The sequence below is a fragment of the Vanacampus margaritifer genome, chromosome 7, assembly GCF_051991255.1.
Source record: "Vanacampus margaritifer isolate UIUO_Vmar chromosome 7, RoL_Vmar_1.0, whole genome shotgun sequence".
NCBI classification, from domain to species: domain Eukaryota; kingdom Metazoa; phylum Chordata; class Actinopteri; order Syngnathiformes; family Syngnathidae; genus Vanacampus; species Vanacampus margaritifer.
Genome location: NC_135438.1, coordinates 26,936,028 through 26,961,627, shown reverse-complemented (window position 1 = coordinate 26,961,627; position 25,600 = coordinate 26,936,028). Strand labels below are relative to the sequence as shown.

Below are 25,600 nucleotides of genomic sequence, written 5' to 3'. Positions count from 1 at the left end.
ATACAAAAAAGGGTATATATATATATATATATGTGTGTGTGTATATGTGTATATATATATGTATATGTATTAAAAAAAAAAAAAAACATTTATTAAATTTTTTTTTAATTGATTTGTTGGATTTTTTAAAAAAAAAAAAAAAAAAAAAAGGAGAGCAATGATGTCAAATCGAATGAACAATACTGAGCTCTCCTGTAAAAAAATAAAAAATAAAAAAATGGGAAACCGAAGGTGATCAAATCATCTCAAGCATCTTTTTCCAAGACACGCTGCGTGCGCATACATTAACCGAGCGATATGAATTTTAGCTCATTTTGTAGCAATTTTTCTCGTCTTTAGCTCAGTGTTTTTTTTTAAGGAATGTAAGCTCTTCCCTCTGTGCGGGTTCAAAGACAGTGAGCAAACAGGAGACAAATAGCCTTCTCCCATTGTTGTGTATTGCGTTGGTTAGAGTGGAGCAATTAGCCTTACAGTGCCGGGAACAAAAACATTTATTTGCAAAAGTTTTACTTCAACTCGTCACCATGGCCACAATCTTTGCTCACTAGACATCAAATTCTCACATTTTGCAGTCACAAGTGTCTTCTTTCAGACAAACTAACTTTTATTTGGCTAAGGTGTCATTTAGTACCTTAATTTTCACTTTAAGCGAGGAGAAGTCGGACTGATTTGCCTATCTTTTCAATGTTAATTTTGGCCCCTTTCTTCTCTTCATTTCTGATAAATCATAAGTTTTCAACCTGCTCTCATTTGGTCATTTTTCATCCGATTAAAAAAAATGAGATCATGCTCGCGTTCCCCAAACCCTTGCCGTTCTAACGAGCCATTTCTGGAATCTGCATCTTAAACCGTTAAGTCATGTGAGGCTTTTGTTCGAGGTGTGCGTCTGTCATTCATTTCAGTTGAATGTGTGTGCGTGACGTCTCCAAGTCAAAGGTGTCCAACAAGTTAAAATCAAATGTGTGTGCGTGAATGTGCATTTTTCTTAAAGGGACCGTAAGATACTTTTAGTTTATGTTGATTATGGTTAAATTCCACATTTCTTGACCGATTTCAATCGTTTAAATTTTGAACTGTTCAGCTCATTTACATTTTTTTAAATACATTTTCAGGGACAGTGAGATACTTTTAGTTGATGTTGATTATGGTTAACTTCCACATTTCTTGACCGATTCCAGTCGTTTAAATTTTAAACTGTTCAGCTCATTTACATTTTTTTTATGGACAGTAAGATACTTTTAGTTTATTTTGATTATGGTTAACTTCCACATTTCTTGACCGATTCCAGTCGTTTAAATTTTAAACTGTTCAGCTCATTTACAAGAGTCAGCAGTCCCATTCAAAATTTCTGCGGGAATTTTTCTAGTTGTAAATTGGCCTCCTCCATCAAAAGAATAACCTGGTTACTAGTTTTAACCAGGCCGAATCATATAGGAAGAACAGAAGGCATAGTGAGCAGAAATAGGAGAAGGGGAGAGAGACATAATCACGCTTCATCAATTGTAATGGCAATACTCAATCAGTTACAATCATGACAACACGGGCTGACCTCTGGACAGTATCCTTGGACTTGATTTTCTGTCGTTATCAGTTTAGTAATGATGCAGAAGACAGAAGCTCCCTAAACAAACAAATGAGCACATCACCAACGTATGCCATAGAATGTTAGCAACCCAATTTTTCATACCTGTGTTGGTGTGACATAGTCTGCAACATCCATGACTTTGTCATTGTAGACTCCAAAACCTTTTACCTTTGTCATCACTGAAGATTCAATTGCCGTGTCCCTCACTTGGTAAGCCTTTTCATAAACAAACACCCATCTGAAATACAATGTGGCCAAAAAATAACGATAATAATGAAGCAGTGAAACAGAAAAGGTGATTCTTCATGATTGAACAGGTTATTTTGTCTTGTGCACACTAAAAAGGAAACAAGCACTGAGCAAAGAAATTCTTACCTTGCTTATCTCTATGCACTTACAAATAATATAAAAATATGAATATAATAAGTTCTATTTTAAATAATGCAAGATTAATACGGAAGGGAAAAAGGGGGTGTACAATGTAGATTTAAAAAAAACAATTTAAAAACTAGAGCTGCGGGCAGCTATAAAGGGCCCTCGCAGCCCGGGCCACTTTGGGGTACTTACAGGTTGGGCTACTGGCATGTTGGGGTAGTAGCACATTGGAAGCAGAATTTAGTTGAAAATGGCATAATAAACCTTTATATATGGATTTATTTATTTTTGCCAGGTGTGATGAGTGTGTAAAGCTTTTTGGTCAATGATAAGACCCTTAGAAATCAGCGTCCTATTTTATTTTTTGGCAATGAGTTTTCCCCATTGGCATTGTATTAAAAGTATATATATATATATATATATATATATATATATATATATATATATATATATACATATACACATATACACACATCATGGTTAGTTTTACTCATAACACAATATTACTTTTATTGTCCATAGAGGGCAAAAAATAAATAAATAAAAAGTACATATGTATTGATTGTTCTGATAATACTGAACATTTTGAGTGGTGGGAAGTAAAAAAATATATATTCATAAATGACTTAATTATCACACTTACAAAGAGTATTAAAATTTGGGACAAAATACCTTATGTGTCGTAATTTTTTTTTGTCGACCCAAGGGCTAGGTAGCACTATATTTATAACTGATTATTGTCATAGAGATACCTTTAGGTTGTGACTATTAACATAGATGTGAAGTTTAGGATATTTTACAGGATGTACCGGGGAGTTATTACGTATTTTGTCTTTCAAAGTGAAGGAAATATGAAGCACAAAATATGGCGTTCAAAAATTGGCAAAAATCGGATATTCAAAAATGTGTAACACACTTCCTGTTTATTTTAGCAGATTGGTCCAATAGACTTTTTTGTAGGTCTTGGGATCCCTCATATACGACAATTTTTTCGTAGATCTTGCTTAAACATACAACCGGGGCTGCTTCGTTGAAAATTTCTAGGGGGCGCTAGTGAGTAATAAAAAAAAAATCGCACAATACATGATAAAATATTGCTCATTTTGCCAGGCCAGATGTGTGTTCCAAGTTTCATGAGTTTCTGTGCATGTTTAGGCCCTCAAAATTGGCATTGTTTTCTTGACAAACAGTACCTTGCCACGCCCACAGCGATTCGCGAAAACTCACAAACTTCGTTTTATGACATCATGAAGCCCTAAACACTCTTCTGAACAAATATGAGGTAGATCCAGTTAACGTGGTTGGAGAAAAAAGTAGTAGAAAAAAAGTTATTTATTTATTTTTTTTAAATGCCAGTAGGTGGCGTTATCAGTACAAGTAAATATAAGTTTGTAGATGTATTCAGACCTGGACTCTCATCAAATGTGTGACATTTTGAGAAGATTGGATCATCTGGGTCAAGTTAACGCAGCTTTTATTGTCATGGTGAATCATCAGACTTCACGGCACTGTAACAGCCACGCCCTTTGGCAAAAAGTTACAATATTCGGTGTTGGGCATGATCAACATCTTAGATGTTTTCAGGCCATGGCTATTAGGATGCATGAGAAGTTTGGGATTTTTTGGAGCGTGTACAGCGGAGTTATTAAGCATTTCCTCTTTTTTGATGAAGGAAATATTAAAGGCAAAATTTGAGGCCCCGCCCCCATCATATAGTATTTCAAAAAGTCAAGATTTTTTCCCCAGGTCTTGAGATTATACATGCCAACTTAGAAGTAAATCGGATGAAAATTGTTGGCAAATGGACAAAAAGAATGACCACAGTGAATGTGCAAAAATGGGCCAAAATAGGACATTCAAAAATTCATAGCTCACTTCCTGTACATTTTAGGATATGGCCATAATGGACTTTTTGGGACGTCTCGGGGTGCTTACACGTGACTGCCAATTTTCGTAGCTGTAGGTCAAACGTACCGGGATTGGTTTTTATTTTTGTCCTTTAGGGAGCGCTATGGAGCTATGTCATTATGACAACTTCATAATATCGTGCAAGAGTGTGCAAAGTTTGGTGAGTTTTCATCTATGTCTAGGGAGTCAAAAAAATTATCATTTGCGGAGAAGAAGAAGAAGAAGAAGAAGAGCTACAGCTGCGAGCTGTTTTAAAGGGTCCTCGCAGCCCGGGCCACTTTGGGGTACTTGCACATTGGGGTTCAGGCACGTTGGGGTAGAGGTACATTCAAAGCCAAATAGTTTTGAAAATGGCATAATACACCTTTACTTATGGATTGTTTTTATTTTTTTTTGCCAGGTGTGATGTGTGTAAAGCCAAAGAGTTTTCAATGTTAAGACCCTCAAAAATCGTCGTCAGTTTTTATTTTTGGACAATGAGTTGCCCTGATTGGCATTTTTTAAAATTACATATATACACTTCATCGTTAGTTTTACTCATAGCACAATATTGCTTGTATTGTCCATAGAGGTCATCAAAAATAAATAAACAAATAAAAAGTACATATGCATTGATAGGGCTGATACCACTGAACATTTCGAGTGGTGGAGGTAAAAAACATTTTTCAAAATGACTTAGTTATCACACTTACAAAGAGTATCCAAATTGAGGACAAAATACCTTACGTGTTGTAATTTTTTTTGTCAACCCAAGGTTTAGGTGGCGCTATGTTTATAACTGATAAAGGAATCTAAGAGTTTGTGCAAGTGGGGGTTTTAGGAATGGAATGTTGCAGAACAAAGGATGCTAATTGCAGGGGGAGATGCAGAGCCGCGATAAGGTCAGAGTAGGTTGTAAACCACATTTGTTTTACACCTGGGCGGAAAAGTACAAAACAGGAGAAGCCACCCAGTGACGCTGCGGATGAAGATCGGCCAATGAAAAGCAAGCTAAAGTTAAACTGCAGAAAACACATAGCCAATAGAATAATGTCAGGATGCCTTTGTTTCTGTGTCATTTAAATATTGTGTAGTATAACTATTCACTGGGGCAACTCGGATGAGACTACGTTGGCTGCTTGAGACAGAGACGTATAGAATTGTATTGATAGGGACCCGGGACCCCAGCTGTTATGTATTAGATTTGAGTGTTAGGAATAAATCCACTCGTGTGTGAAAATGCCGGCTTCCTGATACCTTTCTATTGCAGAACGAGCATGCTATTGTTGGATGGGTGATAGTTTGGTAAGGTCACAAATTGGAGTCAGATTATTAACTTAAGTTTATATTAATATAGCAATAAATTCCAACAATTTATGGTGACCCCGACGTGATGCAAGAGAGGTAAAAAAAAGAAGTCTGGGACTTCGAGAAAAAACACAAGAGTCTGGGACTCGGGGATCTGGGATCCACGTCCACACCAGGTGACGACCTGATAAAGAAGCCATACCTCCGACCGTCTTTTCTCTTGGATCCACAGTCAAATAAGGTAAGCAGATTCCTTTTCAAATTCTGCACATTGGCAACGCTAAATTATAAGAGAAAGGAGGAGCGGAACGGCGTAAAAGTGTAACAGTGTGGACATTAGTAGGGTATAAAATCTGGGATTTACCTACTAGAATAGTTTGGAACTATTCGTGGTTAGATACGGTTTAAAATCTGGGATTTACGTATCGATACGGTTTAAAATCTGGGATTTACGTATCAGTGTGGAAGCGGTGTGAATGTAAAAACTAAAATTGAACTGCAAGAGAAGTGATTAGGACACGCGCGAGTGGATTTAAGGATGGCAAATAAGAGAAAGTGTGATGAGGGTCTCGGGTCCCCTGAAGTCTGGTCGGAGATTAATGGTCATTACGCTAAGCTGGAATCACAGTTGATTAGTGGAATAGAAAGTAAGAGAATTAAGAAGGAAAGAGAACGGTGTCAGAAGTTGTTTCGGAAATTAAAGAAGGATGAATTGTTTCGCGGAGAACCTGGAACATGGGATATGTCGAAGTTAGCGCGGCAGTTACAGGAAAAGGAGAGCAGAATGTTGGCAAATATTCAAGATATGGAGGAGGAACAGAGCCGAGTCGGATGGCGAAAGCGTCATAAACTTGGAAAAGAAGTTAAAGATGTAGAGAATGAGAGACGGGGCATTCACCAATTGGCGACTATTGCGACTGCGCTGGCAGCGATAAGAGAGGAAAAGAAAGAGGAAAAGAAAGAGGATGAAGTGATTGATAAGGGAGAAAAGGCGGAATGTTTTAGAGGCGTTTATCCACAGTTGCCGAGCTCGGGACAGTATGTATTTGCGCCCCCTCCGTATCCGACGGCGTCAGTGATGGCCCCCGTAGTCACTTTGGGGGGCAGAATGCTTTTAGATGTGGAAGATGACGGGTCACGGATGACGCCAGCAACAATACAGTTGATCGAACAGGCTGTGAATAATGAGAGGAAAAGGCTGCGGGGGAGTGAGTCGCCCGTGCGCACGTCAGGGGCGGTGTTAGCAGGAGACGGGGGCACCACTAGTGCAGGGAATAAGAGGACTCCGAAGCTGATAAGGGAGGAGGCACAGGGGAAGTTGTTTGATGGACAGAAGGTGCAGACTGAGGAAAGAGAGATGTTAGAGAAAATGGTGACAGGGACACAGAGACGGGGGCAGGCAACGCCCAGCAACGCTGATCACCGCGAGGGGGAAGTGGAGAGTGATGAGGAAGGTGAGGTGATGTTACGTGAGCAGCGGCAGATGCTCAGAGCGCTGAGTGAGGAAGAGAGGAGGGGCGATAGTGAGGAGAGCAGGTCAAGGGGGCAGCTGGCACCCGCCAGCTGGGGAGAGAAACGCCCCTGGCGGAGATCGCGGAGGCGTTGTTTCGGGAACTGAGGGCGGCCTTTCCCTCCCCAGTGGATGTGATGCCAACAATTTTGAATTATGGGAAAGGTGTGTTGTGTGATGTTCTAGCGAGATTTTAGAAATCAAAATGGCCATTTGGTCTGTTTCTCCTCACTGCCTTTGTGGAGATGAGAAAAGTGCAGAAGGTAAGTGAATGGAAGTGTAAGTTTGTTTAAGACAGTGATTTTTAAGTGTAGGAAAGAAAGAAAAGACGGGGGGAAAGTAATTTTTTCCCTCCAAAATTCTTTGTCCTCAAAAAAGGGTGAAAAGAATGGTAAGCAGGAAATCTGCATATTTTGAAAGGATGGGGGCCGTGAGCTGCTGTTTTAAGAAGGTGGTGATTTGTACTGTTGTCTGTTAAAATTAAATTAAACTAAATAAAAAGGACAGGGGGTGTGATAAGTTTAGTCCTCTCTCCCATTGTCTCCATTTGGGAGACTGATAGTCTGTTGTGTGTGTGAATAGCAGGGGTCTTCTAAGGCTAATCTGTTAAAATCAAATTGTTCCTGTTATGCGGAAGGATATAGAGGTCTAGGTGTTAACTACAGGCCACTATCATATTATTTTTTAAAATCAGATCTGTGTAATATAGTTGAATAAGTAATAAAACCAAATTTTAATTGAAATAGACTTTTCATTTTTGATTTTTATATTTCCCCTGCATCTCTGATAACTTATTCGTAGGTGTGAAAATGATTTAACCTTTGTCTTTATCTGAGTCCCATTCTAGAAGTCTGGAAAGGACTTCCATCCAAGTGGCCAGGGTGACTGACAGCTGTCACATGTTTCTTAAATTTGAGGTAACACGTAATGAAGATGTCTATGGTAGACATATGCGTAAATATAGTACTACTACTTGCTATAGTGTAGTGATCAAATTCAAATAAAACCACAAAATGAATAAATTAGGGGTTTGAAAAACAAAATATTTTGGGGGAATTTTTTATTTTATTTTGTCTTGGAAATTGAATGATAACAAGCAGTGTTCTCTTGCTATGACAACAAGCAGTGTTCTCTTGCTATGATCTCATCTCCCTCTGTCTGTTCCGAGTGTATAAATGTTTCGGGCAGGTTCAATCTTTGACTGAAAGGTGTTTCACTTGGGTGACTCAACCAAAAAGTGCTGGAAATGGAATGAACAGCATTCTCCTGCTATGCTTGATGTTCAGAGTGGAACTTTGCAGACTGACTATTGTCATAGAGCAGAGGTGAGCATTGAGGGCCGGAGTCCTGCAAGTTTTGCATGTTGCCCTTCTCCAACACAGCTGATATATAATCAGATCATCAGCAAGCTCTGCATAAGCCTGATAACGATCCTGTTGATTGGAATCAGCAGGACTCCGGCCCTCAAGGACCGAGATTGCCCACCTCTGTCATAGAAATACCTTCAGGCCGTGACTATAAACATACATGTGAAGTTTGGGATCTTTTGGAGCATGTACTGGGGAGTTATTAAGCATTTCGTCTTTGATGGCCAAGAAAATAGAGATGGGAAAATGAAGCCTTGTGACACTTTTGAGGCTTTCGGCTGATTGCTTTGGAAAAAGAGTCGAAGCTTCAAAGCCCCACAAGATAGATCGTACCGGTGACATCTGGTGGTCAGCTGGAGTCATACCAACTATAGTCTTCAAAGCCTGATTTTATATTCCAACATAACACCAGTACATTCAGTCTTACATTTGTGTCTGTCTAATGATCATCAGGTACACATGGAAGGTGAACATAAAGTGAACCAAATACCTACATGAGGGAATTGTGCTTGTGCCCAACTTTTTATATTTATTTGTTTTATAAGTTCTTATTCAAAAACAATATTTGCTCTATTGTGTTCGGCTTCAAGCGGCCTGTTCTCTGGCTGACAATTTCACCAGCCTTTGAGAAAATCCTCTCACAGGGGACTGAAGATGCTGGTGTTGAGAGGTACTGCAGATCCACTGGATACAGATGTGGGTATGTGGTTTTGTGGAGAAACCAATATTGTAGTGGCTTCTCCGTCCGGGGAAGCAGTTTGTCCTTCAAATATCTAGAAAAGAAAAATATGACAGATAATCATTTTTGCACTGGATTAATAAATCAAAGTAAAGATAGATAGGGAAATTTAGTTTCAGCAGCATAACATTACATTCATTACAACATAACAATAGTGCCACTTTTCATATCATATATGTATACTGTAAGTACCTCACCTCTGATTGTTATGCAATACTGAAACAATCAAGATATTATTATGGTTACCATGGACATACTGCAGGCTGTGATATTTTTAAATGTAGGTAACACAGCCAAGATTCCCAGCGACCTTTAAATCCTTTAAAGTTTTAACATTATTAAAAGTGATACAGTAATATTAATTCATTTTCTGTAAGCATTTATTATTGCAAATGTTGCGGTGAGCCATTTAGCAAAACTGTACAATAGTAAATACAACACTACAATGATGATGATAATGCTGATAATATACCATTTAATATTATGCCAAATAATTAAAATCTTACCTTTGTGGGTGACACAACGTCAAAGTGTTGCCAAACACGAGATCGTTTTCTTGCATTGGAATTCTCCATCCTAAAGCTCTCTCAAGTCAGTTTTCTCTCAAAAGGCTGTGGGCGCGGGGGAGTAGTGATGGGTCGTTCGCGAACGAGCCGGTACAAAGAGCCGGCTCGTTGAAGTGTCCCTCTCCACATATGTCGCTCTCTCTTTTTCACGTAAATTTGTCGTAAATATTTAAAAGAAAAGCTAAAGTTTAAAGAGCCACTTGAGAGCCAAAAAGAGCCGGCTCTTTTTACTGAGCCGATCCAAATGAACCGGATCACCCAAAAGAGCCGAAAATCCCATCACTACGGGGGAGGCAGTGGTTGTTTCGGTGTCTCCTTTTAACAGCTGACACCGCGCCAAAACAATTGAATCAGTTACGTAATTTCCGGTATCTCATTAGCGCGAATGAAGCCCCATACGTCATCAGCACGTGATCATGGAGGTTTCATCGGGGCTTTTGATACATTGTTTCGAGCAGTCTGTCTCACTCGGCTGACACACGCTCCGGAGTCTCAGTGTCAAACGTCCCATCTCTACAAGAAAATATGAAACACAAAATACGATGCCCCACCCCGTCAAACAGTATTTGTAAAAGTAAAGATTTTTTCCCCTGTTGATGGACCTGATCTACACATGGTCTAGGCCAAGTTTGAAGTCAATCAGATCAAACGTGTAGGAGAAATGGGCAAAAGAATGCCCTCTGAAAATGTGCAAAAATCTGCAAAAAATTGTACATTTAAAAATTCATAGCCAACTTCCTGTTCATTTTGGCATATGGCTCCAAGATCCTTTTTTGTAGGTGTTGGGCTTCCTCGGATACCTAAAACATTGTCATAGATCTTGCTTAAACGTACAACCGTTGACACACCACTCTGCAAGAAGACAACGCTGATTTTAAGGGCCTAAACATGCACAGAAACTCGTGAAACTTGGTACACACATCTGGCCTGGCAAAATAAGCAATATTTTATTGTGCATTGCCCGATTTTTACAAAAATGACTCACTAGTGCCCCCTACTAATTTTTAGCAAAGCAGCCCCGGTTGTACGTTTGAACAAGATCTACGAAAATTATTTTGCCCATTTCTCCTACACGTTTGACTTCAAACTTGTTCTGGACCATATCAAGACCTGGCCTATCAATAGGGTAAAACATCTTGACTTTTAGAAATACAATTTGACGGGGGCGGGGCATCATTTTTTTGTGTTTCTTATTTCCTTTGCCATTAAAGACAAAATGCGTAATAACTCCCCGGTACATGCTGTAAAATATCCTAAACTTCACATGTATGTTAATAGTTACGATCTGAAGGTATCTCTATGACAATAGTCGGTTATAAATATAGCGCCATCTAGCCCTTGGGTCGACAAAAAAAAAAAATTCCGACACATGAGATATTTTGTCCCAAATTTGGATACTCTTTGTAAGTTCGATAACTAAGTCATTTATGTTTTTTTTTTTTAGACCACTTACATTTTTTAGTGGTATCAGACCTATCCATAGATTGTACTTTTTTATTTATTTATTATGCCCTGTATGGACAATAAAAGCAATATTGTACAATGAATAAAACTAACGATGATGTGTATACTTTGTACTTTAAGCTAGCGCTGCGAGGCCCCTAATGTTGTTCGTCCATATTCTTCTTCTTCGTCTTCCTCTTCTTCTTCTTCTTTGTAAACGATCACATTTTTGGGGACCTAAACATTTACAAAAACTCACCAAACTTTGCATACTCCTCTGGCTCGGCGAAAAATTCGATGTTATTATTATAACAACATATAGTGCCCCCTTGTGTGGAAAAATATGCACCAATTGCGGCACGTTTGACCGAGGTCTACAGAAATTGGCAGGCACGTGAAGCGCCCCGAGACGCACAAAAAAGTTAGTGGAAGCCATATCCTAAAATGTACAGGAAGTGAGCTATGAATTTTTGAATGTCCAATTTTGTCCCATTTTTGCACATCCACTGTGGTCATTCTTTTTGCCAATAGTTTTCCTCCGATTTACTTCTTACTTGGCATGTATCATCTCAAGACCTGGGACAACAACTGGGGGAAAAATCTTGACTTTTTGAAATACTATATGACGGGGTCGGGGCCTCAAATTTTGCCTTTAATATTTCCTTCATCAAAAAAGAGGAAATGCTCAATAACTCCGCTGTACAAGCTCCCAAAAATCCCAAACTTCTCATGTATCTTAATAGCCATGGCCTGAAAGCATCTATATGATAATATTCGGTTATACATGTAGCGCCACCTAGTGGTGAAAATGTCATACTTTACATTTTTATCTATTGTGCCGAGCCCGTTTGAGGGATCTAGTTAATTTTTTTTAGAAAAGCCTTAAGATGTTGATCATGCCCAACTCCAAATATTGTAACTTTTCGCCTTGTTTTTTAGCAATTAGCATTAGAATATAGGAGGGTTGCAATTACGTGATTCCGGCGGGAATGGAAAGTGACTATGCAAAATCATTGGGTGAGCCTGGACGTAGCCGATACGCTCTAAAAATAGTAAAATATGTCGGATATGATCCTTACACTCTCACAAAAAGAGATTGCCAGGTGTGGAGGCAATCAACATCACAAACTATCTCGTTCTCCAGACATTGTACTACACCGCTAGCCAAATGAAGGCGTATAAAAGCCTGGAGCCTTACAACTATTTCTTGTGTGGTTAGGTCAGCGAACTCGGATCAAAAGAAACACTAAATGACTGCCGTCTTGTTTTTGCTCGGGTGAGTAAAAAGTGATTCTGAATTATTTTCAACTCAAACGTACACAAACGTACCACTGGCGTCAGGTTACAAGCGAGCTGGCTAACTTTTACGACTGGTCTTAAAGCCCTTAAAGCAACTCAACACTTAATCAACTTTATTTGCTGATAAACTGTATAAACTGGTATCTACAAATGCCGTTTACATGTCCTGGTCATTATTTTTACATATTAGTACATGTTTGTTTAAAGCTTGATTTGGGGGCAAAAACTGTGTGTTTGGTGCCATCTTAAGGTTAAACACTGAGATAAACACAATTTGGCTGTTTGTTCTTACATTACACGAGACGATACAGACTACGTCACTTGTTCTGCATGACGTAGTCGCCCCTGCCACCAACTTGCTCATTCTCGTACACGCCTCCTTAAAAGGCTTCTTAGTGAATTGCTGCTGTCAATCACAGCCAGACCATGCCCAACCCTCTTCCCATTCGCAACCCAACGGTCCTCCAGGCAACAATCCCTTTGAGCGCCGATTTCAAATCTTAGTGAGGGGTGGAGCAAGAGTCTGACTTCCTGTTGCGTTCTTCTTTAAAAGACTTAAACGGTCAAACAGAGACTCATCAGTAATGTATCTCCGTTCTGTAATCATGTAAACGTCTTGTGAATGAATGCTTAAGTATAAGTATGTATTTCTATCAGTATGTTGTGGCCTTCCAGGAAGAAGGACCTCAATTCAAGAACCACTCTTCGTGATAGCTAACGTAGCTAGCATTGCTAAAAAAAACAAAGACCCAGCCACCTAGCATGGACACCAGGATTATTGTAGTTTTGGAATTTTTCATTTTAGTTAGTTTTTATTTCGTTTTGAGTTTAGGTTTTTAAATTTAGTTAGTTTTAATTAGTTTTCAAGGTGGTTCTGTCAGTTTTTATTAGTTTTAGTTATTTCATAAATGCTTAGTTTTAGTTAGTTTTAGTATGAGTTTAAAAAAAATAGTGTATTACTTGTGCGCAATATTTAAAAAACACCATGGGAGCAATGTCATCTGAAGGTGCTTTTCTATTGGCTGCTGCTAGATGACGTCACTTTTGTGTGACACACTTTTAAATGTCCTTAATCTAGTTAATATCAAAATAAATCTACTTAAAATCACATTTAAAATCACCTCCAAAGGCTCATGCATTAAATTTATTACCAAAGAATAAATTAAAGGAAATTTTTGCTATAATTATAGTTAGTTTTGTAAACATAAAATGCAGTTTCAGTTAGTTTTTGTTTTTTAAAAAGCATTTTCATTTTTATTTTATTTCCTTAACGAAATTGTTATTTGAATTTAGTCAGTTTTAGTTAGCTAAAATAACCTTGATGTACACACAAACTGTAGAACAAACTCCACATAGTAATATATCACAGTGAGCTAAGTTTCCAGTAATACCACATTGGCCTGTTTAGAGTTTTATTCAGCTATGTAAGTAGTTTAATTACTGTAGCCTTACCTTTCACAAAGTGATCACTGCATATATGACCGTTGACCGTCTCAGCTCCTCCGGATTTCAGACGAAGGTTTTTAATCCAGGTCTGCCGTCTTCTTTAGGTAATTTTTTATTTTATTTTCGCCTTTGTGGTTTACTAATTTCGGGACACTTAAGTAGCTTTTTTTTTTTTCTCAATTAGACCGGTTGGTACGGCGATAAACAGCACATAACTTCGGCATTTCCTCAGCTTTTTGCTATGGACAAATTACTTCCTGCCCCCCATCTTTGGTTGGGCCACGTGTCCTGGCGTCACATGAAACCCACCTATAGCTAAGTTTCATCATTATTCACAAATCTTAGAACTGTGAGCTTTTTTCAACATGGCCCTGATTGATCTCTTATATTCTGCTGCCACCTCCTGGCCGTTTTTGTGATAACTACAATTTATTCAACTGTTCTTTGCAGTTGAGAGGCTGCATCAAAGCCTTCTGTATGCTCTAGCACAGACATGGGCAAACCCCGGCCCGCGGGCCAAATACGGCCCGTTATGCTTTTCAATCCGGCCCGCCGAACTTATCCAATAAGGCTAGAAAAAAATTCAAAATCATTGATTTAATTTTGTCCCTGCAATGCCGCGTTTCACAAATAGGTGGCGCCAGGATTTTTATTGTGGGTGGGCCTGAGGAAAAATGGGCGGGCCAGAGAAAATTCCCTTCACGTCCCTAATAGTGCTTTACTGCGGGTAGCAAGGACAGCGATTTACTTTCTTATCCTGTTGCCATCTGACCCCGTCTGTAGAAATGAGCGGATCAAAGAAAAGGAAAGTGGACGGTGGGGGCGCAGTGTTTAATAACGAGTGGACAACCCGATATTTTTTCACGGAAGTCCGATCAACGGCTGTATGTCTGATATGCCAAGAAGCCGTTGCGGTTTTTAAAGAGTACAATATCAGCCGTCACTTTGCCACGAAACATGCAAATTATGCTAGCAAGCAGTCAACACAAGAACGGGAGGCTACTGCACAGAGGTTGGCGGCTAATTTACAGGCTCAGCAGAATTTTTTTCACCGACAAACTTCAATTCAGGAGTCAAGTACCAAGGCAGGTTTTTTGCTGGCGTTCAAATTGGCGAAGGCTAGCAAGCCTTTCTCCGAAGGCGAGTTTTTGAAAGAATGCATGGTAGAGACAGCAAGTCTCTTGTGTCCGGAGACCAAAGGCAAGTTTGAAAAAATCAGTTTATCTCGCAGGAAAGTGACCAGCCGTGTGGAACTGATTGATGAAGATATAGTGAGCACGTTAAATAAAAAGGCGGGGGCCTTTACGTTATATTCACTGGCACTTGATGAAAGTAACGACATAAAAGACACTGCTCAGCTCCTAATTTTTAACCGAGGGATAAACGACAGTTTTGAGATAACTGAGGAGCTTTTGAGCATGGAGTCGTTGAAGGGGAAAACGCGAGGAGAGGACTTGTATGCACATGTGTCCGCTGTCATTGAGAGGATGAAGCTTCCTTGGAGTAAACTTTCCAATGTCACCACGGATGGATCGCCAAATTTAACAGGAAAAAACGTCGGACTGCTGAAAAGGATCCGGGATAAAGTGAAGGAGCAAAACCCTGAGCAGGACGTTATTTTCCTTCACTGCATCATTCACCAGGAGTCTCTGTGTAAGTCTGTGTTGCAGCTTAATCACGTTGTCGATCCAGTTGTAAAACTTGTTAACTCCATACGAGCGAGGGGACTTAATCATCGTCAGTTCGTTACACTGTTGGAGGAAACCGATGCGGATCACCAGGACCTACTTTACCACTCTCGTGTCCGCTGGTTAAGTTTGGGAAGAGTGTTACAATGAGTGTGGGAGCTCAAAGAGGAGATTAGCTCGTTTTTGGAGTTAATGGGAAAATCCGAAGAATATTCCGAGTTGAGTGACGTGAACTGGCTTTCTGACTTTGCGTTTGCTGTGGACATATTTTCACAGCTGAATGAGCTGAACGTGAAGCTACAGGGGAAAGATCAGTTTGTGCACAACATGTACACAAATGTGAGCGCCTTCAAATCCAAGCTGATTTTATTTTCCAGACAAATGGCAAACAAATCTTTCGCTCATTTCCCCACACTAGCCGTGCAGAAAGGGACCATCCAAAACACGGATAAATACTGCAAATCACTGGACGACCTGCTCAGAGAATTCTGCCGTCGCTTCTCTGATTTTAAACAAATTGCCTCATCACTTCAGCTGGTGTCCTGTCACAAGAGCCTGAAACAGCACCGCCGGAGCTGCAGTTGGAACTGATCGATAGCATAAAAAAACATCTTTGGGACACTTAAAACATTTAAAATAGAATGTATTCATACGTTTTTGGGAGCAAATTAGTTAAACATCATACGCTAAACAGCTTGAGGAATTCTTAACATGTACTTGAAACACTTTCGTATTGAATTGAATTCTTGGCACTGTATTCCTTAGGAATAATTTGTACAACCACATATTTTGATAGTTTTTTTTAATTTTTTCTGGCCACTGGATTATTTGTTTCATTTTATTGATTAAAAAATGTTATCTGTCATTGTTGTTTGGGAAATTTTACATATAAGTACTAATAGTAACAGCACTTGGTATCAGTGAGCACTGAAGATTTGATTATTGGTATCGGTATCTGTATCTGTCTCAAAAAGTGATATTGAACATCCCTAATTTAAAACATATCTCAATTGTATGAGGATTTTGGTGTTGGTATCTCCAATGATGCAGCTCCCTTCCAGTTTTCATCCACACCAGTAAAGCGACCGTCAAAAAGGGCTCACAAGGATATGGAGGAAGCGTTGGAAGAGGAAGACAAGCGACAAAAACACATGTTTTTTTGCAGGTTTGGCTAAAAAATGTATTCTCTGATTTCTCTCTATCTATCTATCTATCTATATATATATATATATATATTCCAAATAAATGTGCCAAATTAATCATGCCATATTTCAAAATTGAAAAATTCTATTTTGGAAACATGTTGTGTATACCTTCAAGTTTTTATTTCATGTTTTGCAAATATGATAAGGGGGAATGGGAGGAATTCTCATATCGGCATGATGTGTTGTCCGTGCTGCTGGTGGTGGCCACATTTATCACTTGTAAAACATGAAATAAAAACTTGTAGGTATGTACAACACGTGTCTAAACTAGAGATTTGTATTGTTTTTGTTTTTGAAATATTGCATGATGAAATGATGATGAAATAATGGCGTATGAATGATGTACTCTCTTTGAATTACCCTGTATTTAAAGAATACTTCACTTTGGGGGAATTACATGTAACTGTTATTTAAAAAATAAAAAATAAAAATAAAAAGTAACATAACATTTTGAATTATGGTTATTTGTTTTCTGCAGACTTGAGAAGGTGATAGCAAACAAAAGGATCAGGATGTAGCTAAACTTAGCCCACATTACTATACTTTATCTTTGGAGGCATTCCATAGTGTCATCCTTCGCTTTGCCCCGAAGAATGTTGTATTTCCGTTTCTCGGAATGCTATGCAGGTAAATAAAACTGTGCTTGCTTGTAACTTTGACGTGTGTAACCTAAAATTTCTGACATCTTTGATTCTTTTCTTTTTTTCTTATTACAGACTATACTTGACAGCGATGTATTACTTAGCGCTGCCTTCTCAAGACTCATTTTTATACTCTTACATTTGGCTGAATTATGTGGGCCTGGTGAATGCCACTGCTTTCTTTTCTTCACTTCTCCACGGCTTAGAAGAGGGAGTTAGGTGTCAATGACCGATTTGGAGGCTGCTTTACAGGTTATGCGCTGGTTGACCGGGACGAGATCCGGGGCGGACCATCACCTTGGAGTTGCTGCCATGGACATAGCTCCCCCATCCTACTGGGCTGGATTTGGATGAGAACCCACTTCCCTGATGACATCTTCTTGCAGTGCTTCAACTTCTTCAATGGACTTTCGCACTATTCATACAATATTGTTGTAGTTTTCTTGTGCTGTATGTTGTTTCCTCAGTTGAAGTGATGGTCCATGGATACTGTGTTGCAATTATCACATTTATAACTTATCTGTAAATAATTCAATTGCATTACATGTTTGAGTGTGTACATTGAAACGACCCCTTTCAATTATTTGGTTACATACACATTGGTTGCTAATGAACTTTTATATATATATATATATATATATATATATATATATATATATATATATATATATAACCACAAAGATATCCTGTTTGTCAAACTTTATTACAGTTACATTTTTGTACCTTTACCCACTGAAGTGAAGAAGTAATCCATAAAATCTTTGATTTTAATTTTAACCCTTTTCAAATATTACATTTTACCCTTGTAGTCAATTTGACACCAGGGATATGCGTGCAATGCAATATATACATTGAAAAAAAAAATTGCATCATGATAATTAAACAGTCCCCACCAAATTACGAAAAGTCATGAAATATGTAGCCTAAACTAAGTCAACTATTAATTTGTGAATATAACATTTAGCAAACATAACATATCAGTGAATTCCCTTTAACCGCAACAGACCATAGTCTGCCTTATAAATTTGGCTTGCATTCTGCAAGGAGAACCGATTCAGGCATACTGGCTTCAACCCTGAATGGTCCACCATGCATTTGAGGTCCCCCTCAACCTGCACAGGCGTCTGCTAACCTAATAGATATTACAAAGTATAAATGTAATCATGTCTCATTTAGCAATAAACCATAATCATGACAAACTAGATTTCATTTTGAATGTCTTTACCTACCTGTGGTATCTCCAAGCAGCATACATATTCTTGCTCCGTGGGCATTGTTTTACAGTTTCCACAGGAGCACCTATCAAAAGAAGAAAAAAGTTAGAATTTCACCTGTATGAAAGTTGCCAACACAAGCAGAATTGGCTAAGACTTGTGACATTTGTCTAATGTTGAGATGCTGAACAGTAGCATTTTAAGCACTATGGCACTGCTTCTAATTTTGACCATGTTATATTCGGGACACAGACAAGACAGCTCTGCTGAATATGTTGCAAGACTTTATATATATATAATTTTGGCCTAGTGACATAGTTTGATTGTTAAGTATCTCTTCAATTTTAGCATTTACGCTGGTAGCAGTCTTAGTATTTGCTGGGGTTATTTACAGCCCCGTGATGACAACTTCTTCTTTTTTTCCCTTTTTTTTTTTTAATCATTAGCTTTCAAGAATATACGGAAGAGAGGTAACTATAATGTTACTGCAGTGTTTATAAAAATACTCATTCGCCAAAAGACCTCAAAGTAATAACGAGACAGCTGTTAGCAGAAGCTAACGTGTAACAGTGTATACACAAAGTATTTGTATCTTACCACTCTGAAATGTCCTGCTGCTGTCGCTGAGTCTGAATTTCTGCCGAAGCCTCTCCCTCTGGGTCAGACTCTGGCTCAAATTGGTATGGTTGCACCATGCTGATTCAGCTCGCCATTGCCGACTGCTGAAGTGCTTTGCATTCAAAACATTAGCACGTGACGAGCACAGCCGAAGCCAAGCCCCTTCAAGAGAAAAGGGTATGGCCTAGGCGTGGCCTGCTGCAGCTATTTACTTTCATGATTTGGGTCAGCTGTTCTGTTTCCCTTGCAGGCACTGGGGAAACAGCTGGTGGGCGGAGCCCACCATACACACCTGCTGCCCATCATTCCATCAGGCCAGGATAAAAGCCTGACGGACACAGCAAGGAGTGTCGGGTGATTACCTCGAGACGCTACTCTCCTGACCCGACTGGTTTCGCTCCCACAAGAATCCTTGCCGTGGCTCTCCTACCTCCCTGCATCTGGGTCCTCCATTCACAAGCCGTGACATTTACATAAAAGTAATTTAAGGACAGCAAAAATATAGATCCAAAGTAAATTTTGACGAATGTATGTCCCAGACGTGTCTTTTACACATTTGAGAACTATTTAAGTATGTGGAAAAGTTGAATCCGATGTGACCTTTAACTTCAGTAATTGCGACTGGCTGGTGTTTTGCACATTTTTCTTCCCAGGCAAATGGGCTTGTGTTGGAGCACCACTAGGGAGTCTGTTGGTTGAAAATCACCGCCCTCTATTGATCATGCAGAGTGTATCTATAGAATTGAATTGTTCTGTCATCTTTATGCTCAAAGGTTGAAATACAATAGCAAAATTCCCAACACATTTTTGTTATGTACAATAAATCTTGGGGTGTAATAGACTCAGACCTGACTTTCAGCAATCATATCAAATCAATCACTAAGACAGCCTTTTACCAGCTGAAAAACATATCCAGACTGAAGGACATGCTTCAAGCAGACCAGGGGTCTATTTCACAAAGCAGGTTTAGTGAGAACCCTGGGTCAAGAAACCCTGAAATGTGGCAAACTCTGCGTTTTCCGTTTCACAAAGGGAGGTAATTGAAACCAGAGAAAAAGAGGTAACTCTAGCCTGTTTCATAAAAAGAGGTAATTTAAGCTCTCGGTCAGTTACCGTAATAACATGTTCCATGAACCGAACCTGGTCGGTTGCAGGTTTTTCACAATGAACCTCAAGGCTTTCTCTGCCCCCGCCTCATTTCATCCACATTTCCTCATTTCATAAAGTCCGCTGCTGCGAGTTTTTGCCTTAATACGCCTATTTTCTATAGCATAAAGTCAAGTTTTGTCACGAACATGGCATGTACTTTTGACAATGACCCTATTGATGAAAGTAACACATTATTGCGCAGGGAATTAAATATTCGTCGTGAGATTGTTATCAGACCGCGCATAGATATGGTGTCATTTCCGGACAGTTATTTTTTTGAGCGGTACCGTTTCACATCACAGTCCATCATCTACATACACATCGGAATCCGTCCTTACATTTGCAACATTACGAGCGCCGTAGTCATGGGCTCACACATCACAGCATATATTGTTTGTTTCGCTCTGTTTTTCTTATAACCGTTTGAATAATGTTTTTATATTTCATCTTAGGTCAAGTGCGCTTCTCCCCCGCAGGATTGCACCTAAATGAAATGAATGAATTAATTACCATTAAACTGGTTTCCCCTGTAATATTATTGTGATTGCAAAGGACTACATTTAAATGTATGCACTGTCCCGACATCCAAGCAGCAACGTTCTCCCACACCGCCTACGGGGAGCCGCTGCGGTGTTGCACTTTTTTTCTAAAGACATGTTCAAATTCGCCATAAGATCGCATTAAGGTTTTCAGTTGAGAGGGGTAAAAAAAAAACAAAAAAAAACGTGAAAGCAGAGGGGGGGCGCCGCGCACTGCGCTTCCCTGTTGCCATGATGACTCCACGAATCGGGGCTCCATTGATGTGGACTTTTTAGTGTAGTGGCAACGCTAGGTGAAACTACTACAGCTGTCCTGGAAGCGAAAACGCGGAGTTTCCTATCTCATGTCAACTCGCCGTTCAGGGTTAGTCTTGGTGTTTGTTGAACATGCTTTGTGAAATGGATCCCAAGAGAAGCTTATCCATGCTTTTAGCTCCAGCAGACCCGATTGCTGTAACGGTTTTCTGACTGGACTCTCTCAAAAGAACATCAGACAATTGCAGCTCATTCAGAACGCTGCAGCTCGAGTTCTGACCAAAACAAAGAGATCAGAACGTGTCACTCCAGTCCTTAAGGCTTTTCACTGACTCCCAGTCAGCTGTAGAATAGATTTCAAAAGTCTGCTACTGGTCTCTTTGAATCCTGAATATGTTCAAGAAACGCTGATTGAATACAAATCCAGCATGGTTCTGAGATCTACAGACTTGGGTCAACTAGTGGAACCCAGAGTTTGAAGTAAACATGGTGAAACTGTATTTAGCTGTTATGCTCCACCCAAATGGAATAAGCTGCCAACAGAAGTTAAATCAGCCCCGAGTGTAAATGCTTTTAAATCCGGATTGAGAATTTTGCTTTTTTTCACATACCTTTGATTAAGGTATTTTAAAAAGTTTTAAATCATGTTGCCCCTTTTAATTATCCTTATTATTATTATCATTACCATCATCATTATTATTATTATTTAAAACTTTAAATGTTTTTAAAGTTTGCTGTCTTATGTTTAAACATTGTCAATCTATGTTCTTTTAGTAAATTTTGTAATCTGCTTTCGTTTACTCTTTTTTTTTTGGTTGTTGCTCTGAATGTTAAAGGTCCCATAGGATGAAAATGCACTTTAGTAGGGGTTTCTATCAATAATATGCATCCCCGGCCTGTCTACAATCCAACCAGGCATGAAAAAAGTCCGTCCACGACTTCTTTAGCTTTCTCCTCCTTTCTAAAATATGTGCTTCAAACGGGCAGCTTAAACTTCCGTGACTTAGTGACGTCAAAGAGACACGGAAGTGCACTCGACCCAGCCCCCTCGGGTTAGTGGCACCACCTCTGGTAAAGGTTTGTCACACCCACTGAGATTCAAGAAGCTGGCTGCGCCTTTCTTTTTCTCCCTGCTCGCAAATGCTCCGTGGAGAGGGGAAACATTGATGAGGAAAAAGTGGTTGCTTCCTTCGTCCAAAGTCTTTGAGAAGACAGTGGATTAATTTTATTTTTGAAGGGCGTGTACCGACACCATTTCTCAAAGGACTGTTTTGTTAGTGAAAGCCTGCTCAGAGCTGGATTTGCAACACGTCTAAACATAATGGATCGGTCCCAACAGTGTGACACGACTGCAAACGGGAAAGATGTAAGTTTAACATTTTTGATTTAGCCTTCCTTCCTATCCTTTCTAATAAGAGATGTGCACATTCTACCATATTACTGGTGTATTTTTAGTGTGTTTTTTTTTCACATTTGTTGTGTGGAGTTTTTTTGGTTACAAGAGGTCAGATATGATAAAGTGTTTTTTGGATAATATGAAGCGGTTGCGTATTGTTTGTCAAGATACAATCCGCGGTGGTTGATTTGCCGTGACTGGCAACTCGCCACCTAGTTGACATGACTTTGTGATGCTAACCGGCCGCTAAGTGGTCTCGATGAGACTGCTTGCACGTTGCGACTGCGCAGTGGCCTAAATGTGCACATTTGTGTTATTTATAACCGCTTGTAAATGTCTACAAGCATTCACGGCAAATCAGAGACATTCACGGCAAAATAACTTTCGCTGGAGATTTGCTGGTTACGGCATAATAGCCATTGCCTAAACAATCACAAACGCTTCAACATAGTCTCTGTAGTAACGTTATGCTACTTTTTCTTATGGTAAAACGTTATGCCACTTTGCCACATATTAAAATAATTCTCAAATGTGTAAAAGACATGTTTGTATTTCTCTTTTCTTCTGCTCCCATGGCCACTTGTTTCCATTCACAACATTAGCACATGTCTATCTTGACCGAAATCATTGCCCCTTCGAGAGAGAAGGGTATCGCCTAGGTGTGGCCTGGTGCAGCTATTTACATAAATGTGACACACCCCTAAAACAGGCTTTTTTGAACAGGGCGGGGTTTTTTTGGGCTGATTTAGGGACAGCAAAAATATCAGATCCAAAGTAAATTTTGACGAATGCATGTCACAGACATGTCTTTTACACATTTGAGAACTATTTTAGTATGTTTAAAAGTTGAATAATATGAGACATTTAACTACTGTGTTTGTTGATGCTTATAAGTGTTGTCTTTTCTTGTGGAAAGCACATTGAGTTGCCTTGTGTAGGAAATGTGCTATACAAATAAACTTGCCTTGCCTTACAATATAGAACAGTTACAGCTTGGATTTTGGGTAATAGACTAATACTCACCCAATGAAGTAAGTGAAGATGAGGAGTTGGACAGCTCGGTTGATGATGCCAATTGTCCAGCTCTTGACAACCACTGACTTAGTGGTTTCATAAGTGAAGAAGTCAGTTATGCAGGACCACATGCTAGTACTGTGTAAGAAGGTATGATCACAATGTGAAACAACAGATAAATTACAATACAATCATCCTCATCATCAAGTCCATCCATGCATCCATCCAGTTTCTTAACTGCTTGTCCTCACAAGGGTCACGGGGGGCGCTGGAGTGTATTAAATTAAATAGTTAATTAACTGGATTACAACTGGAGCAGCATGCACACATTCCTTTAGCAATTACAGCTTTTGGTCCCAAAATGGCATTAACTTTAGTTGAAAGAAAACTGCATTTTCAAGTCTGAGAAGAGAACTCACCTGAACAAAGTAGAATCCAGCCGATACTCCAAGTGTCCATCCCCAATAAAATCTCTCTTGTAATTCACCCTCACCCACTCTTGTCCAAGATACCGCCCCCAGGCCCACTCACCACCTTCATCAATCTGCTATTATCATCATTACGTTTCCACTTTCTTTCTCAGTGTAATGCTCTCATAGCCCCAATCGCTGTATGCTTGCACACATTCACTCTAGCTCCTAATATAGTGGGGACATCACATTGACATAATGCATTTCCTAACCCCTTACCATCATAACTGATTGCCTAATCCTAACCACAACCAAAACTCAATTCAACCCTAAACTCTTTAAGAAATAAAAATCCAAACGTACCCAATCACACTAAATGAAAAATGCAACACCGCAGAATTGCAGATGCCATTTTGTGTAGTATACTGGATTGTGCAGTCAACTGTCCGTTTAAGAGACAAAAATCCAAACTTATCCAAATATTATCCACCAGTGCTTGAACAATGCAAACAGAAATGCTAATTTTGTGTTCCATTGTGTATACTTGGAGTGTGCGGTCAACAACTTCTGAGGGGAAAATAAAGACTATTTCCAATCTGCCAATCCAATCTTTGACAGTTTTTGCAGAGAGATTTATGTCTCTTGTTTTCTGGAGAGAAAAAAAAGCTTTGTCTATGAAGACAATAGATGTTATGAAATCTTAATGTTTCTTTGAGGTGCTTGACGTGAGGTATGCCAAATTTACAAGACATTCGAGTGGCGCACATCGTTGGATCTGACATGTTTTGGATTACTAAAATATTAAAAACATTTTTATTTTAATGTTAATCGTTTACCATAGTGTTCGATTTTAGAATTATATTTTAAAACAAACTAAAAAAATAATAATTTGAATGTTTTTTTCTGATCAAATATTTTATTTGTATTTTCTTTTCTTTTTTATAAACAATACCAACAGTGAAATATACAATGACAACGGAGAATAATTAACACCAAACAGACATTACAACAATTTAACATATAAACATCTGACCAAATCCAAACCCACCCCTTGGACCCTAAAAAAAAAAGAAAGAAAGAAAGAATAGAAACATCCACAACAACTACAAAAAAGCAACAGCAGCAACAACAATGTCATATATTGTAGCTTATAACAAAAATGTATACATAAAAAAAGAAGAAAAAAACTGTACATACCAGAAAAGTAAGGTATTATAGTCATGGCAAACTAAAATAAAATTAAATGTCTCTATCAAGTTTGATTTTTATTTGCTCAGCTGCCTCAGTTCAAAATAATATTTTTGGGTGTTTTGAATTGATTTGTGCCGTCGATAATTCCATCCATCCATTTTCTTAACCGCTTTTCCTCACAAGGGTCGCGGGGGGCGCTGGGCAGTAGGCCCGAAGCCAGCTGGGATTATCCATTATCCATATGTCGATAATTCCAAATAAATTAAATTATTAATTTATTTTCTTAATTATTAATTTATTTTGTTTTAATTATTAATTTAAGTTAACCACCAAGCCGAGTACAGCAGTATCTGTATCTGTTCGACCATCTCAATTATCTGTATCTGTATTCGGAAAATAGTTAGCTCTATGTTTTACATTTATTATAAAAGTTTTAAGGCTCTAAAACCCCTCACCACACAGTTTATACACTTTTCTCATAGAGGCATTTACATTTTCTCACATTTCTCTTTTATTTATACATTCTAAGCTCGGACAAGTCGGACCAACTCGCCTATCTCTGCCATGTTAATTTCAGGCGCCTTCCTCTCTCCATTTCTGATAAATCACATACCTGTCAACTTGTACGTTTTATACGTATTTTATACGTTTTTTTACCATTTCAAATCATGTACGCCGTACACCGACTTTTGTACGGGGAAAAAAAAATGCGCTGACATGCGCATGCGTAGATATACATAGAGTAAATATCGTGG

At 38.9% G+C, this 25,600-nt stretch overlaps 1 protein-coding gene, 1 long non-coding RNA gene and 1 pseudogene across 3 annotated transcripts in view; 1 reads left to right on the top strand and 2 right to left on the bottom strand.

Annotated features, from left to right (window-relative positions):
• LOC144055723 (P2X purinoceptor 3-like) overlaps window positions 1-23,375 on the bottom strand; it is a 60,942-nt gene extending 37,567 nt beyond the window's left edge. The window contains exons 1-3 of the mRNA XM_077571975.1: window positions 23,254-23,375; window positions 1,688-1,823; window positions 1,550-1,621 (exon numbers count right to left, since the gene is read on the bottom strand). Coding sequence (XP_077428101.1) covers window positions 1,550-1,621; window positions 1,688-1,823; window positions 23,254-23,375 — 330 coding nt within the window. The remainder of the gene's footprint in view (window positions 1-1,549; window positions 1,622-1,687; window positions 1,824-23,253) is intronic.
• LOC144055722 (general transcription factor II-I repeat domain-containing protein 2-like) lies at window positions 11,572-18,308 on the top strand (annotated as a pseudogene). The gene is made up of 2 exons (XR_013294922.1): window positions 11,572-16,378; window positions 17,312-18,308. The product of XR_013294922.1 is annotated as a general transcription factor II-I repeat domain-containing protein 2-like (transcript).
• Window positions 17,689-19,045, bottom strand: LOC144055730 (uncharacterized). The gene is made up of 3 exons (XR_013294926.1): window positions 18,871-19,045; window positions 18,289-18,358; window positions 17,689-18,191 (listed from the first exon to the last, which is right to left on the bottom strand). It is a non-coding gene; the product is annotated as an uncharacterized LOC144055730 (long non-coding RNA).
• Window positions 23,376-25,600: the final 2,225 nt, after the last annotated feature.